This window comes from Orycteropus afer, unplaced genomic scaffold, assembly GCF_000298275.1.
Source record: "Orycteropus afer afer isolate SDZICR_OR568_19922 unplaced genomic scaffold, OryAfe1.0 scaffold00037, whole genome shotgun sequence".
NCBI classification, from domain to species: Eukaryota; Metazoa; Chordata; class Mammalia; order Tubulidentata; family Orycteropodidae; genus Orycteropus; species Orycteropus afer.
The window spans coordinates 17,015,366-17,031,464 of record NW_006921624.1 but is presented as its reverse complement, the minus strand read 5'-3'; the positions used below and the strand labels follow the sequence as shown (position 1 = coordinate 17,031,464).

General features: G+C 46.7%; 1 protein-coding gene across 1 annotated transcript; it reads right to left on the bottom strand.

Annotated features, from left to right (window-relative positions):
- Nucleotides 1–2,949: 2,949 nt before the first annotated feature.
- CUNH9orf152 (chromosome unknown C9orf152 homolog) lies at nucleotides 2,950–5,905 on the bottom strand. Its single transcript, XM_007936776.1, has 2 exons — nucleotides 5,713–5,905; nucleotides 2,950–3,476 (listed from the first exon to the last, which is right to left on the bottom strand). The coding sequence occupies exons 1-2, from the start codon at nucleotides 5,903–5,905 to the stop codon at nucleotides 2,950–2,952; spliced, it is 720 nt and encodes a 239-aa protein (XP_007934967.1).
- Nucleotides 5,906–16,099: the final 10,194 nt, after the last annotated feature.

Sequence of the window (16,099 nt, the reverse complement as noted above, 5' to 3'; positions counted from 1 at the left end):
TGCATCTCCATCTTGCCTGTAGGACAGGGTGTGCCCTGCATAGATTGCCAGATTTGCAGGGGTTTTCTGAGCACTGAAGAAGAAACGTTACAAAGATGGTATACACCAGTCACTGAAGGCAAGGTCTTCCGTGGAAAGCTCTGAGAAACACCAGGATCTGGATTCACACCCAGGGGAACAAGAGAAAGCCATCAACACGCTGCAAAACCAGAACCAAACCAGGTGCGCTTGCTTCTGACCCCTGGCCAGCCCTGTGTGTCAGAGGAGAGCTGTGATCCACCGGGTTCCCACTGGCTGATTCTTCCACAATAGATCATCAGGCTTTCTTCCAGCGCACCTCTCGTGGACTCAAACCTGCGACCTTTCAGTGAGCAAGGAAGCTTGTTAACCACTCACATCACCAGGGACTCCAACCCCGCTGCCAGTAGGCGGGAAACCAAGACTAGGGCTCCCGTGGGCCAGGTCATACCACATCCTACAGAAGAAACATGTATTTTTTAAAGTATTCGCAGTCACTCTCAAAGATCCCATTGTAATCAAGATAAGACATATTCAAGACCTTTTGAAAAGAATCAGACTGGAATTGAGGAAGTGTATCAGGATCAGTAAGAAGCTGTGATGGCATAGTGGGTAAGGCATTTGGCTGCTAAGCAGAAGGTTGGCATTCCAACCCTCACCAGCTGCTCCACGGGAGGAAGACGAGGCAATGTACTTCTGTGAGTAAACCCAATGGATGGAGGTCACTGTGAGTCGGAATCCATTAGATGGCAGTGGTTTTTTTTCTTTTTTTTAACTTATCAGGATTAACGATTCTATGCTATGAAGACAAGTGAATATATTCCATAGATCTGAATTAATGTATTAACTAATAAATGTGGATGGGATAAATGGGAAGAAAGAAAATAGGCTGTAAGAAGAAGGGTTACTTGCCAGGGTTTTACATAAAAGCAGACAAAGTTTTTTCAGAAAATTTCTTGTTTTCCTTTTGTTGTTGTTGTTGTTGTTATGTGCCGTCGAGTCGGCCCCGACTCATAGCGACCCCTCCTTGGGTTTCCGAGGGAGTATCACTACCGAAGTAGGATTGCCCAACCTTCCTTCTGAGGAGTGGCCCTTTAGACTACAAAAAAAAATCAACAAATGAATCTTACTACTTTTTCCACAAAAGAAGCACAGTGAATGCCCGAACTAGAATGAGTTTCCGAGTGGTCCCAGGGTAAGGCACAGACAGTGACGTTGCTAAGGGGACGGTGGGGGTTGTGGACACCGTCTGACGGTGACGCCAAAACGGCAGCTGCGCGGCGGGCCGGTGCTGCGAGGGGAGGGGCCCCCAAGGCAGTGGCGTCACTAGGGTATCACCTGTCAACAGTGCTGTAACTCGTACCTGTCACCAGCCAGTCAGGTGCGGGCAGGACATGGCTCCTGCTATTGGACGGAGGGAGGGAAGGGCCTGCCCCTTGGCCAATGAGAAAGGGAAGAACTGTGGCGAGCCGCGGGAGGTGGGGCCGGAGGGGCAGGCCAGGCCGCACAGCACTGGTGGGGGCAGGGTCTCCTGCCCGCCCACTAGGTGTGTGTATGAGGTGGGTGACACCATGAGTGACTGCACCGAGTGACACCAACCCTAGTGATGCCACTGGGCACATACATGTTTTTTGATGGCTAATGACAGTCCTTGTGGAACCCTGGTGGCTTAGTCGTTAAGTGCTCGCTGCTAACCAAAATGTTGTAGTTTGAACCCACCAGGGCTCCAAGGGAGAAAGATGTGGCAGTCTGCTCTGTAAGGATCACAGCTTTGGAAACCCTGTGGGACAGTCCCACCCTGTCCTCTACAGTCTCTGTGAGTTGGAATTTGACTTGTTGGCTATGGGCTTGGTTTTTATTTTGGTAATGACATTCCTAGTTCACAGCTCTGGGTGTGGATGGGCACGTCTGGATCCCCACGGGGGCAAAAAGCAAGATGTAGGTGAAACTTCACAGAGGGAGCTTGATCCAGAGAAAGTCACCTTAGAAGTCATTACTGAAGTTAAACATTAACCAGGAAAGGCACACTTTGTTCCTCATCTCTCAAGTACCACCTGCTTTACTTTGTTTTAGTTTTTTGAAAATATATTTGATACCAAGAAAGAGTTCAGTGACCCAAGCTTGGCGGAAGAGAGGGCAGTTAGTGCCAACCAGGTATTTCCAGGCAAAGGGAGTCCTTTATCTGTGTGCTCAGGCTCCCGCCCCTACAGATTTTCAATGCTTGGCAATTTTTCAATAAGAAAGTAAAGACAGAAAAAGGGGGGGGGTGGCAGGAAGAAGAGGGAAGGGAAGAAAAGGAAAAGAAGAAGAAGGAGAGAAGGAAGGAACCACATCATGGTGAGGTTGGATGTGCGGGGTCTCAGGGAGAGAGAGTAGGAGCCCTTCCTAAAGACCCTTTAAAAACACAAAACACTGAGCACATGGTTCTAACTCTTTATCCAGGATCATCACACTTTGGGAGGGCAAAGCTGAAATGAATCCAAGAGAGGTGGCCCCCAGGTATAGCAACTCTCAGAGCTCCTCTTTTTGAGAGTATCTTTGAGATCATCGGAGGCTCCTAGACCCAGGATTGCCCATGCCCATTGACCCCTGGGACTGCTGAGGCATTCCATTACTATACACTCTGCTTTACATCTCTCATTCCATGGACTGAGCAGATGTCCTACTCGATCCCCCTAAGGAATGGGCATCTAGGGCTCCATCGTTGTCTTCTTACATAAGCAGAATGTGGCTGCATTGACTGGACAGCACTCTTTCATCCTCAGCTATGAGCCTTCTGGCCTGGGCAATCTCTTTTTTGAAAGACCAGACCATGTGTCCACTACAAAGTCCACTCCCCACAGTGCCTGCAGTTGCAGCTTTTGCTTCTACCTAGAGACCCTCGTTGTGGCCCTGCCTCCCTGGTTCTCTGATGAGGCTGAGGAGAAAGTTTCAGGCTGGGCCGTATAGGCCCAGGTTCCGTGCAGCTTGGGAGATCCTGGGAGTTTTCCTCTGGGGAAATGGATAATGAGCTGGTTTGCCAGACCTGTGAAGGTTCTCCGTGGGAGGAGGGCACCGGCTGCTCCTGTTTGAGCCAGATTGCACCGCCTTTGCTTGAGTACTGCCCACCTGACATTCATGCTGGGCTGCCGCCGGCATTTCGGTCCCTTGCTGAGTCCTCTGACTGTTTTCAAGCAAGCCCTGATCTCCTTCCTGAGGGAGCCTTCGCACAGTCCCAGTAAGCCTGCCTGTGGGCTGTACTTGATGACTGGTTTCCTGGCAGAAGTTCTGGCCCAAGCGATGCATCTCTAGGTGCGTGTGCCATGAAGATGTGTGGGTCTGAAGACAGACTCTGTTTGCCTCCTCCAGCATCCCCTTGGCCTCAGGCTTTGCCTCCTCCAGAGACAGTGAGTTCCTTCTTTCCTTGTTAATCCAAACGGCACTGACCATGGGCTGAGCAGGAGCAGGCACGTTCCCCCCTGAGAAGGGAAGGCACAGCAGGGTCACCACTGGAAGCTACATGGGCAGCTCTCAGGTTTAGTGCTAAGGCACTTGACTGCTAACCAGAAGGCTGGTGGTTCAAACCCACCAACCACTTCTCGGAAGGAAGATGGGGCAGTCTACTTCCGAAGTGATACTGCCCTGGAAACCCAAGGAGGGGTCGCTATGAGTCAAACGACTCGTCAGCAGAGAGCTGGGTTTTTTTTTTTTTCAGGGTTTAAACTGAAAGAATGCCAGGCCCAGAACATCAAGGAAGCCAGCTACCAAGTATACTGCATGTGTGAGAATAACTATAGTAGCTAAAGTTTAGGGTTGTTGTAAGAATTAAACAAGTCAATACAAATAAAGCTTTTATCGCAGTGACTGACAGGGTAAAACTCAATAAATATTAGTTATCATTAGTATAAATAGTGATAGTACTAGTAGAATGAAGGGGGAGAAATCAGGGTAAGATAAACCAAAATTAGGAGGAAATGATTTTAGGGAGCCAAAAAAGAAATTATCCCCTTCACTTGGGCAGCACAGTGGGGTACCACTTGCTGAGATAGGGAATGCAGGAGAAAAAGCAGATCTTTGGTTGGGAGAGATGGACTTGTTTTTGAATATGTGGCATTTCAGGTGCTTGTCTGCTGAGCCTCCAAGCAGCCTGGATTTGGGAGAGACATTTGGGCTAAAGACCCACATTTGGGATCATCAACTTATAGGTGGTCGTTGAAAGTCATAGACATGTATGGAATCAGGGAGAACACATGTATAAATTGATAAGAGCCTGGAGTGAAAATTAGGGCTCTGGAATATTCAGATATTTAAAGGACAAACAGTGAAAGAAAAGCCAACGAGGAGAGAGGAAGAGAGATCAAACTCAGGAGATGTCACTGTCATGGGGACAAGCGAGTAGAGGAATTTGAGAAGACGATGATCCTCAGTGTCCAGGAAGCAGAGCCGGGAAGACAGAGTGACCATGGAGCCAGGCTGCTGCTACAACTAGATCCCAGTGTCTCGTGACGCCAGGTTGCATTGGAAGCTCAGGAATTCTGGGAGCTGCCAGATGGAAGGAAGGGCTCAGCAACCAGGAGGCAGAAGACCATGAATCAGAATCAACTTGCCGGCAAAGGGCTTGGCTTGGGTTTGGGTTCGAGAATGGGATGGGGCTTTAGGAGGGAAGCTTTCAACTCATGCCCTGCAGAGATGGGGGCACTATTTGGCTGTGCCACTTCATCTCTAAGGGATCCCACCAGATGGCACCAGCCCAAGATGGGAAGTGTGCTGTTTCAGGGGAGAGGCAGCACACTACTGTGTGGATGAAAGGCCACTGATTGGACACTTCAAAATGGATAATATTATGTTATGTCAATTTGGCTCAATAAAAAAAACTAACTTTAATTTAAAAAAAATAAATAAAAATAGAAAAGCACATTTCTTGTCCAAACGGCAAGCTTTCTCTGACCCTCGACTTTGCTAGCCTAGCCTAGTGCAGCCTGGCCTTCATTGAGTCCACTGAACTGTACAGATAACCACAGAAACCCACAGGGCAAAGCTTTGAATTTCAAGGTATCTTCCCACCTCCCTAGACATGCTCACCATTTCTGTCCTCACTGGTTTTCCCAAGCCTGGTGCTCCTAACTTCCTCTTGGAATGAATGTTGACTGAATTCGCAAAAGGAGGAGGCTTCTTCCTGTGAGGAGGGGGCTTCTGTGTTTGCTTGGCCCTGCCCTGGCAGTGGTGTGAGGTGGTGACAGCAAGCTCCAGGAGCCCGAGGTACCTCATGGGTCCCTGAGCCCTGCACTCCCCTGACCCCCAGAGTTCCCAGGATGCTAAGAAATGCCACGTCTTCTCCCTCGGAGCCAATTTCTCTGGTTTGCAGGAAGTACCTCAGTTAAACCCAGCGAGGAAGCAGAGCTCCTGTCTCCCATCTGGCTTTGCAGGGTGGCCAAGCCAGGCTCACCAAGCCAACCGGTCTAACGAGATCAGGACAAAGGTGCAGAGTGCAGAATCTGTGTGGTCCGGTCGGACTGAGGCTCCTGGATCATCAGGAAGGACAGACCGAGCCGAGCTGAGCTGTCCTGAGCCACCTCTCCTGGGATCTGCTCTTCTCCATCAGCAGGGCTGACCCTGACCTTGCCCTCCCTGCATCATCTTAGCCACCCATTTGGCTCACAGCCAGGCCCTTCTTCCTCCCCATCACTTGTGCCCCCAGTACCAGCCCAAGCCTACCTTTCGGGAGCACCACCAAGTGGGACTGGGCTCTCTGCTGCTGCTTTAAGGCTTCGTACTGGGCTCGCAGGAGCTGGATGCTGAGTGAGGGCCCTTTATCTGGGGCCTGAGTCCCGGAGCCCTCAGCCATGAAGTGAGACCCTGGTTGCCAGAAGTGGGGCAGGGCAGGGCACGGGCAGGGCAACCCCTTCATCCGGATCCGGGATAAAAGCCAACAGTGAGGGGAGGGGCAGGGACAGGAGGAGACTGGATGGTAGGGTGGGAGGAGGGAGAGGAAAGGTGGAAAGATAAGGGGGGTGGGAGGTGAGAGTGAGGAAAAAGTGGAGGGAGAGAGAATGGACTATAAGAGAAAAGGAGAACGGGGAGAAGGGAGGTGGAATGTAGGAGTGAGTAAGAACTGTGGGGTGAAGAATTGTAGGAGAAAGAAAGACGGGAGTTGGAGAAGGCAAGGGGAGGAGGAGGGTTTGGGGAGAAGAAAAGAAAAGAGGCGAGGAAGAGGGAAGGAATGGTGGAGAGGAAGGGGGCGCGGGCAGGGGGCAGGTGAGAGGAGGAAGGGAATGGGGTGATTGGAGAGTCGAGGATGGAAGAGATGAAGGATGAGGGGAGTAGGGAGGGGAAAAAGAGAAAGGCAAATACAGGTGCTCAGAGTCCTCGGAGTTGAAGGAGGTGTCTGATCCCAGGGCCTTCACGACTTGATCCTTGAGTTTAGACTCCAACTCCAAGAGCTACAGTGAAGTCTCACTTCCTGGTGAGCTGGTGCTGGAGAGCGTCAGGTGCCTGCTCTGCTCCCACATCCTGGACTGGAGCCTGAGCACTCACATGGGGGCCACCACAAGCCAGATGCAGGGAACCTGCTGGTTTGGTTTGCACTTGGAAATGAAACACCTTCTGCAGCCTCAGAAAGTTGGTGCCTTGGAGATGTGACTGCTGTAACGATGCCCTAGGAAACCCAGTCACAAAGATTACCCCCAAGAATCCCACTGACCTCCCCCAACACATATCCCATGGAAAAGCCCAGCCCCCAAATCAGACATGGGTTCAGAGCCCAGGGTGGCCTGGTCTCTAGCCAGTCCCACCCCTTTGACACTGGATGTAGCCTCAGTGGGTCTCAGCCCTTTCCAGCCAAGCAGTAAACTGGTGTTTATCTCCTTCCACAGCCTGGCACACTTTTACCCTCCACTTGTCAGCCCCATCTCTTCTAATCCTAGGTCCTCTCTCCTTTGCACCAGTTTTGACCTATCCCTGCTTCAAGGGTATTAGGTAAAAACCATTTGGTCAAGTAAGTCTCTTTCTGTCTTTTCCTAATATGGTACGTACAGATTATCCAATTATCCAGATGTCTATAGAGGCAATGGAAATAGAGGCTGAATTTAGGAGATGTTTTAGATGTTAACATACAGGATCTAGACATCAGGTGTGTGTGTGTGTGGGGGGGAGAAGTGTGAATAATGGAGGGTAAATCTTAATTGGGTAAAGATGCTTGTCAACCTGACTACACGTTAAAGCCTTTTGGGGAGTTTTAAAAACACCAACGCTTGAGTGCCTTTCCTAAATCCTCTGATAGAATTAGTCTAGAGATTGCTATGTTTCAAAAATGCCTTGCTCAGGGAAGAGGTAACTGCAGGGAGGATGTAGGAAGAGAGCTGTCACACTGTGGGGCACTGTGGCCAATGTCATGAAACAAAATCTGTATGAGCTGCTGTGTGGAAAATGAATTTGCTCTGTAAACTTTCACCCGAATCACAATAAAAACTTTTTTAAAGAAATAATTCCTTGCTGCTCTAGAGGCCGTCCTCTGAGTCCTTGGGTATCTGGTTCAGTGACAGGTCGTGGGAGAGAAATCTTCATTTTCTTTTGGTTCCTATAGTTCCCCTCTCTCTTTTAAAACCCCAACCTTTAATCTGGAATTGGGTTTAGTTAGGTATAAGGCAAGGCTCTAGCTACTTACCTAAATAAATTACTTAAATAATTAACCAACTGTCACAATACCACTTATTGAATACATTTTTCTTATCTCATGATGTGTGATAATAATAATAGTGTAAAAAAAAAAAAATTGGCAACCCATCCCAAGGAGTCTTCATAAATAAATGAAAAATGTGATTTTGACTCGTAGCGACCCCTCCTTGGGTTTCTGAGGTGGTATCTCTACAGAAGTAGATTGCCCAATCTTCCAACGAGTTGCTGTTGGGTTTGAACCACCAGCCTTCCGGTTAGCAGTCAAATGCCCTTAGGCACTACGCCACCATGTTGTTGTTGTTACGTGCTGTTGAGTTGGACCCAACTCATAGCAACCTCTCCTTGGGTTTCCAAAATGGTATCACCATGCAAGTAGATTGTCCAACCTTCCTTCCAAGGAGTGGCTTTGAACCTCCAGCCTTCTGGTTAGCAGTCAAGTGCCTTAGGCACTATGCTACCAGAGCTCCTTTGCCACCATAGCTCCTAAAAAACAGCCAATGCTGTCATTGAAGAGTGGCCTTTATTATTCAGGCAGACCCTAGGGTAGCAGGGAATAAGCCACAGTTAAAGGAACTCCAGGAGTTCTGGTGACATAGTGCCTAAGGCATTTGACTACTAACCAGAAGGCTGGTAGTTCAAACCTACCAGGCACTCCCTGGGCAATCTACTTCTGTAGTGATACTGCCTCAAAAACCCAAGGAGAGGTCTCTGTGAGTCAGATCTGACTCAACAGCAGTTAGTTTGGGTTTTTTTTGTTTTAAGGAACTCTGGTGGTGCAATGCCTAAGGTATTTGACTGTTAACCTGAAGGTTGATAGTTCAAACCCACTAGTTGCTTTGTGGAAGGAAGACAGGGCAATCTATTTCTGTAAAAATTTACTGTCTTAGAAACCTAATGGGGATTGTTATGTTATGAGTCAGAATCAATTTGATGGCAGTGGGTTTTTTTTGTTGTTGTAGTTTGACTCAGAATTTACTACTCTGAAGTAGGGATGAAAACCAAACCCACAGCCCTCACGTTGGTTCCAACTCATAGTGACCCTTTAGGACAGAATAGAACTGCTCCCATAGGGTTTCCAAGGCTGAAATCTCTGCAGAAGCACACTGCCTCATCTTTCTCCCATGCGTGGTTGGTGGCCTCAAACCACCGACCTTTTGGTTAACAACTGAATGCTATAACCATTATGCCACCAGAGCTCCTTCAAAGTAGGGATGAGGTGTGCCATTATTTGAGGACATATTGTCTTTTCTCATGTATATTTGAAATATGTGAAAATTAATGTCTGTTGAGAAATTAAACACCCACACACTTCTAGTCACTGTCAAGTTGACTCTGACTCATGGTAACACCACATTGGGTCAGAGTACAGCTGTGGTCTATGTGGTTTTCAGTAGCTAATTTTTCCAACTCATAATGACCCATTCAAACAGAGTAGCACTGCCCCGCAGGATTTCCAAGGCTGTAATCTTTACGGGAGCAGTCTGCCACATCTTCCTCCCAGGGAGAAACTGTCAAACTTTCCATTAGCAGCTGAGCACTTAACCACTGTGCTACCAGGGGTCCTTAATGGAGCTCATAGTAAGGAAAATTGGAGGTGGAGGCCCCAGGTCCACTCCTGTCTAAGGGATCTAGCTATTATTCTGTAAGAGTTGAGTGGTCAAAGGTGTCACTCAGCACTGGGGCACTGCTCCAGAGTGAATGACTCAGACTTGAGGGGCTGGTGGAGCTTCAGAGACTTGAAGAAGGAAGCCCCTCAGGGGAAACAGTTTGAGAGCCAAGGTATACAGTTGAGGTGAGGCATGAGTAGCTTCTGTCCTTAGAAAGGGCTCAGGTTTTGGGTTTTCACCATCGGACACTCAGGGAAATCTTAAGTGAGCCCGACCTGTCACTTTTCCTATCCTATATAATAATTTCCCTCTGAAATTACCCAACCCCTACAGCTTAGTAAGTTAGGCTTACTAACTTACAATTCTGACTCATAGAAACCCCCACTGGATTTCTGAGGCAGTAAATCTTTACAGAAGTAGATTGCCCAGTCTTCCTTCTGCAGAGTGATTGGTGGGTTTGAACCATCAAACTTCTGGTTAGCAGTCAAATGCCTTAGGCACTAGAGCTCCTTAAGTTAGGCTTAGAGAAACTAAAAGTATGGATGGCAAGGAACACAAACCTATTTCCCTACCCTTACCTTCTCCCTGTTCCAGTAAGGAGGGCCTCATGGACTGTGACGGGTTTCTATGTGGTGACAGGCAGTGTCTACAGGGAAGCCAATCATGGCAGAAAAGGACTCAGGACATCGAGGAGTGCTCCAGGGCAGACAAACCTCTGTGACCAAAGTTCTCAGCCTCAGAGAAGGAGGAAGCGTCCTCTCTGAAGAAGATGAGGAAGGCTGAATGCATAAAAACAATGCTGACATTCATTGAGCCCAACCTGCAAAGGGCCAGATACCGTGTTAGTCACTCTGTGTACACAATACAATTTAATCCCCCATGGGAACACTGTGAGGTAGGTCATACTATTGTTCTTTCTTTTTCACCGGTTACATTGAAGTCAACCTCAAGCCCTGGTGCTTCCAGCTCTAACATATGCCACAAATCCATACCCTCGTCTCCACCTGCACTGCCACCACCCTTGTCTAAGTTCCTGGACTATTGCAACAGCCTCCTGACTGGACTCTCGCTTCCACGCCTGCCATCCACAGCCCATTCTCCTCATAGGAGTCAATGTTCTCTTGAAGGCACAAAGCTAATGGGATCTTGTGTGTTCTCTCTGGTTGAAACCTTCAGTGGCAAGGGTAGGATTGCGCAGCTGAGTATGGTTAAGTGCTGTCAATAAGTCGCATATCTGTAAAAAGCTGAAATGGCAAGAGTTGGGTAATAGATATATTTCAATCATGACCAAAATAAAAAAGACTAGATGCTGGGACTCCATAGGTACAACCAAACACCTCATGGGATTTGGTTCCTTGATCTGGAAGCTTATGGTCATGGTTTCATGGGAAATACCAGTTAATTGGCCTAATAACATGTTTATTGCTTCTGTTATACCTCCTGTAGTGTTTGGAATCTCAAAAGCTTGTAAGTGACCATCCAAGGCACAACTATTGGCCTCCATTTGCCTGGACCAACAGAAGAAGATTGACAGTCAGGAATAGGAAGAGAAAATGAAATGTGTGGCTGATTTCCTCCACAAACAATTCTCTCCTTTGCCATGAGACTACAAGAACTGGTTGGTGGCTGACTACCATTACTGAAAATTTTGATCAAAGATTATATAGCAGAATCTTGATCAAAAGAGGGAAAATGTAGAAAAGAAATGAAAATTTTCATGGACTCTAGATTTCCAGAGCAATGGTTTCAGGCTGGATGAACCCCCTGAAACTATTGCCATGAGATGATCTGTAAACCAAAAATATCCCCTGAAGTCTTCTTAAAACCAAACAGTGGTTTAGCTGAACTATTAAGGAATGTCAGGCCTGAGCACTGTGCTTTTTGAAGAACCGTCTAAACTATCTATGTGGAAACCCTAGGGGACAGGGAGCTTCTGTTAATGAGGGAGGAACCACTCAGAGAAGGAAGGCGAGCCTGGCTGCAGAACTGGAAGACTGTAATTAATGTCACCGAATTGTGCATGGAGAAAGTGTTGAATTTGTGTATGTTTTCTACGCATATCATCCACAAGAAGAAAAATAAATATAACTTAAACAAACAGACAAAAAAGTCTTCAGTGGCTCCCCAATGCACTCAAACTAGCATTCAGAATCCTTTTCATGTTCTACGAGGCTGTGCATGTCTGTCTCACCTCTCTGGTCCCTTGTGTTGACTGCCCCCTTGCTCTCTACATTTTATACCAGAATTCCTTCAAACGGGTCACCGATGTGCCCAAGATCAAGACCCACAGAGCCTGTGCCAATTCAACTTAGCAATTAGCCTCAAATACTCAAAATTTAAAAACTATTTTGCTAATGGTGAAACACAATGTACTATAGTAACAGCTCCCACGTTTTGGTTTTGAGATCAGGATTCTCCCATTCATTCAACAAGCATTTGTTCAGCTATTACTATGTTGCAGACTCAGTGTTAAGTATAAAATAGCACGTATATCGTCCTGTAACTTCCAGTCCAGTGGGGGGAATAGAAATAAAAACAAGTTACCTAACAAGGTGTAATTACAATTTATGGAAAGAATTGAGTGAAGAGGAAAGAATACCATAAATAATTTAAATGAAGTAATGCATATGAGTGTTTAGCAGAGCGCCTGACCCATAGGAAAAAAAAAAACAAAAAAAAAACCTGCAACCATTGCAGTGGAGTTGGACCTGACTCACAGTGACCCTTCCTTGGGTTTCCGAGGCGATATCACTACAGAAGTAGATTGCCCAACCTTCCCTCCGAGGAGTGGCTGGTGGGTTTGAACCGCCAGCCTTCTGGTTTGCAATCAAAATGCCTTAGGCACTATGCCACCACAGCTGCCGACCCATAGGAAGTGTGTCGTAAATTTTACCAAATATTATTCATTATTCTAGTGATTATTACACTTTATCCAGTTTATTCACTTGTAAAAAAACCAATCTGTCATAAGTTCTCTGCCCTCTAGTAGTGATTTTGAGTCACAGACACAAACAAGAAAGGTCAAGTGTTTTTTGTTGGAGCTGTTATTTAAAGCAGGGCTTCCAAATAGTTCATTCCCTGTTCCGCTCCCTGTGAGAATTTGCCTTTCCACCTCAGATACACTGAATCAGAATCTACATTTTTACAAGACCCCCGAGCGAGTCTTACACACACAGGGCATCTTGTTAAGATGCTGAGTCTGATAACACATAATCACCTGGGGACCTGGGGATCTTGTTAAAATGTAGATTCTGATTCAGGGTTTCTGGGGGGGAAAGGTAAATTCTCAGCAGGGGTCAAACCAGAATGAACCGGTTAGAAACCCTGATTTAAAGAGCTCCTGGTGATTGGGCAAAGGACCTGCTACAGGGACCCTTTGTGGGGAGCTCAGCGGGCCCAACTTGCCACAGCCCGTTCCAAAAGCTTCCTTATGAAAGCTCAGTGCCAGCTCCCTGACAGCCATTTACAGTTAAGTGAGTCAACTGCCTGTGGAGAAGAGGTCTTCAGTGGACATTCTAAGCAAGGGTGCCCCCTACTGGAGGGTGGAAGGCCCCACTAATCAGAACTTCAAAACTGTTATGTGCAGTGCAGTCAGTTCTGACTTATTGCCACCCTATGTACAACACTGTGCCATTCTCACAACTGCTGCCATGTTTCAAAGCCCATCCTTGCAGCCACTATGTCAACCCATCTTGTTAAGGATCTTCCTCTTTTTTGCGAAGCTTCTACTTTACCAAGCATGATATCCTTCTCTAAGGACAGGTGTCTCTAAAGCTTGGTGAGATCCCTGAGACCATGGCCCCTAGCTACCCTTTAGGTCTGGGATTGAACTCACTCCTGGGGCTTTCAGCCCAATAATAGACATGCATATCCATTTCAGGAGGTGGCAAATGATCAAGAACCAATGGTATTGAAGGAAGAAGTCAAAGTTGCACTGAAGGAATTAGTGAAAAACAAGGCTCCAGGAACTGATGGAATACCCATTGAGATGTTACAACAAATGGATGGTACACTGGAGGTACTCACTTGCCAAGAGATTTGGAAGACCACAACCTGGCCAACTGACTGGAAGAGATCCATATTTGTACCTATTCCAAAGAAAGGTGGTCCCACAGATTGTGGAAATTATCAAACAATATCATTAATATCATATGCAAGTAAAGTCTTACTGCAGATAATTCAAACACAGTTGCTGCAGCATATTGACAGAGAACTTCCAGAAATGCAAGCTGGATTCAGAAGAGGACATAGAATGAGGGATATATTGCTGATGTTAGATGGATCTTGGCTGAAAGCAAAGACTACCAGAAAGATGTTTCCTCGTTTTTTATTGACTATACAAAAGCATTTGCTTGTGTGGATCATAACAAATTATGGATAACATTGAAAAGAATGGGAATTCCAGAACACTTAATTGTACTCATGAGGAACTTGTACATAGACCAGGAGGCTGTCGTTCAAACAGAGCAAAGGGATACTGCATGGTGTAAAATCAGGAAGGGAGTGCATCAGGGTTGTATCCTTTCACCATACTTATTCAATCTGTATGCTGAGCAAACAATCTAAGAAGATGGACTGTATGAAGAAGAACATGGCTTCAGGATTGGAGGAAGAAGTATTAGCAACTGACAACACTGACGACACAACCTTGCTTGCTGAAAGTGAAGATAACTTGAAGCACTTACTGATGAAGATTAAAGACAACAGTCCGCAGTATGGATTACACCTCAATATAAAGAAAGCATAAATCCTCACAACTGGACCAATAAGCAGCATTACAATAAATGGAGAAAAGATTGAAGTTGTCAAAGACTTTATATTCCTTGGTTCTGCAATCAACACCAAAAGAAGCAGTAGTCAAGACATAGATGACATCCTGCATTGGACAAATCTGTTACAAAACACCTCTTTCAAGTGCTGAAGAGCAAAGATGTCTCCCTGAAGACTAAGGTGTGCCAAACCCAATCCGCAGTATTTACAAGTGCCTCATATGCATGTGAGAGCTGGACAATGAACAAGGAAGACCGAAGAAGAGTTGATGCTTTTGAGTTGTGGTGCTGGTGAAGATTGCTGAAAGTACCATGGACTGCTAAAAGGACTAACAGATCTGTCCTGGAGGAAGTGCAGCTGAAATGCTCATTGGAAGCGAGAATGGCCAAACTTCATCTCACCTACTTTGGTCATGTTGTTAGAAGGGACAATTCTCTTTAGAAGGAGGTCATGCCTGGTAAAGTTGAGGGTCAATGAAAAAGGGGAAGACCCTCAACAAGATGGATTGACACAGCGGCTGCAATAATGGGCTCAGGTATAGCAAGGACTGTGAGGCTGGCTCAGGACCAGGCAGTGTTTCGTTCTGTTGTGCATAGGGTTGCTATGAGTTGGAGGTGACTCGGCAGTACCTAACAACAACATATGGGCTGAACATTTACATCAGGTAGATACACTACTTGGAGCAATCAATCATGGAAGAAAAAAGAAGGGCAATATTTGCACAGAGAGACAGCTGGGGAGGGGGGTGGAGTGCATGGGAGGGAAGGACACAGGGACACAGGGAAGAGGTAACTACAAGAAGAAAGTGGGAAGAGAGCTGTGGGGAATTGCAATCAATATCATGAGACAAAATGTGTACGAACTACTGTATGGAAAATGAATTTGCTCTGTAAACTTTCACCCAAATCACAATATAAATTAAAGAAAAAAGGACTGGTCCCTCCTGACTACATGACTGAAGTGGGAGAGGTGAAGTCTCACCATCCTGGCTTCTAAGGAGCATTACAGACTGGATGAAGAAGAACATAGTACCAGGATTGGAGGAAGACTCATTAACAACCCGAGATGTGCAAATGACACAACCTTGCTTGCTAAAAGTGAACAGGGCCTTCAAGTTAGAACCGATTCATTCGCAGTCAAGGAAAGGAGATAAAGTATTTGACTTAAGATGATGGCAGGGCAGCAGAAAGAAGAATCCTGCGTCTGAGGTGGCTGGAGGTTGGAGGGCTCCCATTGCAGAGATATGCCAGTGGCCTGAGGCAAGTCTTGGTGGGGATTCTAGTCAACTGTTGCCTCTTCCCTCCTCTCCTTTTCCCGAGCATCTTCACTATACCCTGAATTAACCAGGTAGTGAGAATGTCAAGGAGTCTAACTGCCAAGGGTGCTTTAATTCTGCCATCCTATATCACCCTTAAAAAACCCTGGTGCCACAAATGATTAAGTGCTGGGCTGCTAACCAAAGGGTTGGTGTTTCCAACTCACCCAGAGGCTCTGTGGGAGAGAGACCTGGCGATCTGCTCCCATAAAGACTGTTCTTAGTGGCATTGAGTCAATTCCCATGGTGATTACAGCCAAGAAAATCCTATGGGGCAGTTCTGCTGTCACATGGCATCACTATGAGTTGACAGTGACTCAACAGCAGCTAACAATGTGCCATACTTGCAAGCCTCCTCAGAAGCAGACATTATTATCTCTGTTTATGAGGAGATAACCTGAGCTCAGTGAATTTGTGTCACCCACCCAAGATCCTGCAGTTAATAAGTGGCAGAGTAGCATAATTCCTGCTCTTGGTGCTCATGCTCCTCCCCCAGACTATCTCCCACAATACTGAGACCTGAGTTTACTGGAGATGGGTTAGATGTTGTTTGGGACCTCTAGCACCACTCCTACAGAAAATACGACAAGTGGATAATTTTAACAAAGAGGCTTATTCTCTAACAGTTTAGGAGGCTAGAAGTCTGAGTTCAAAGTGCCAGCTCGAGGGGCTGGGGGAAGGCCCCTCGACCTTCAGCTTCAGCTCTGCCTCTTGCTCCCAGCCCACTGAAGCTAGA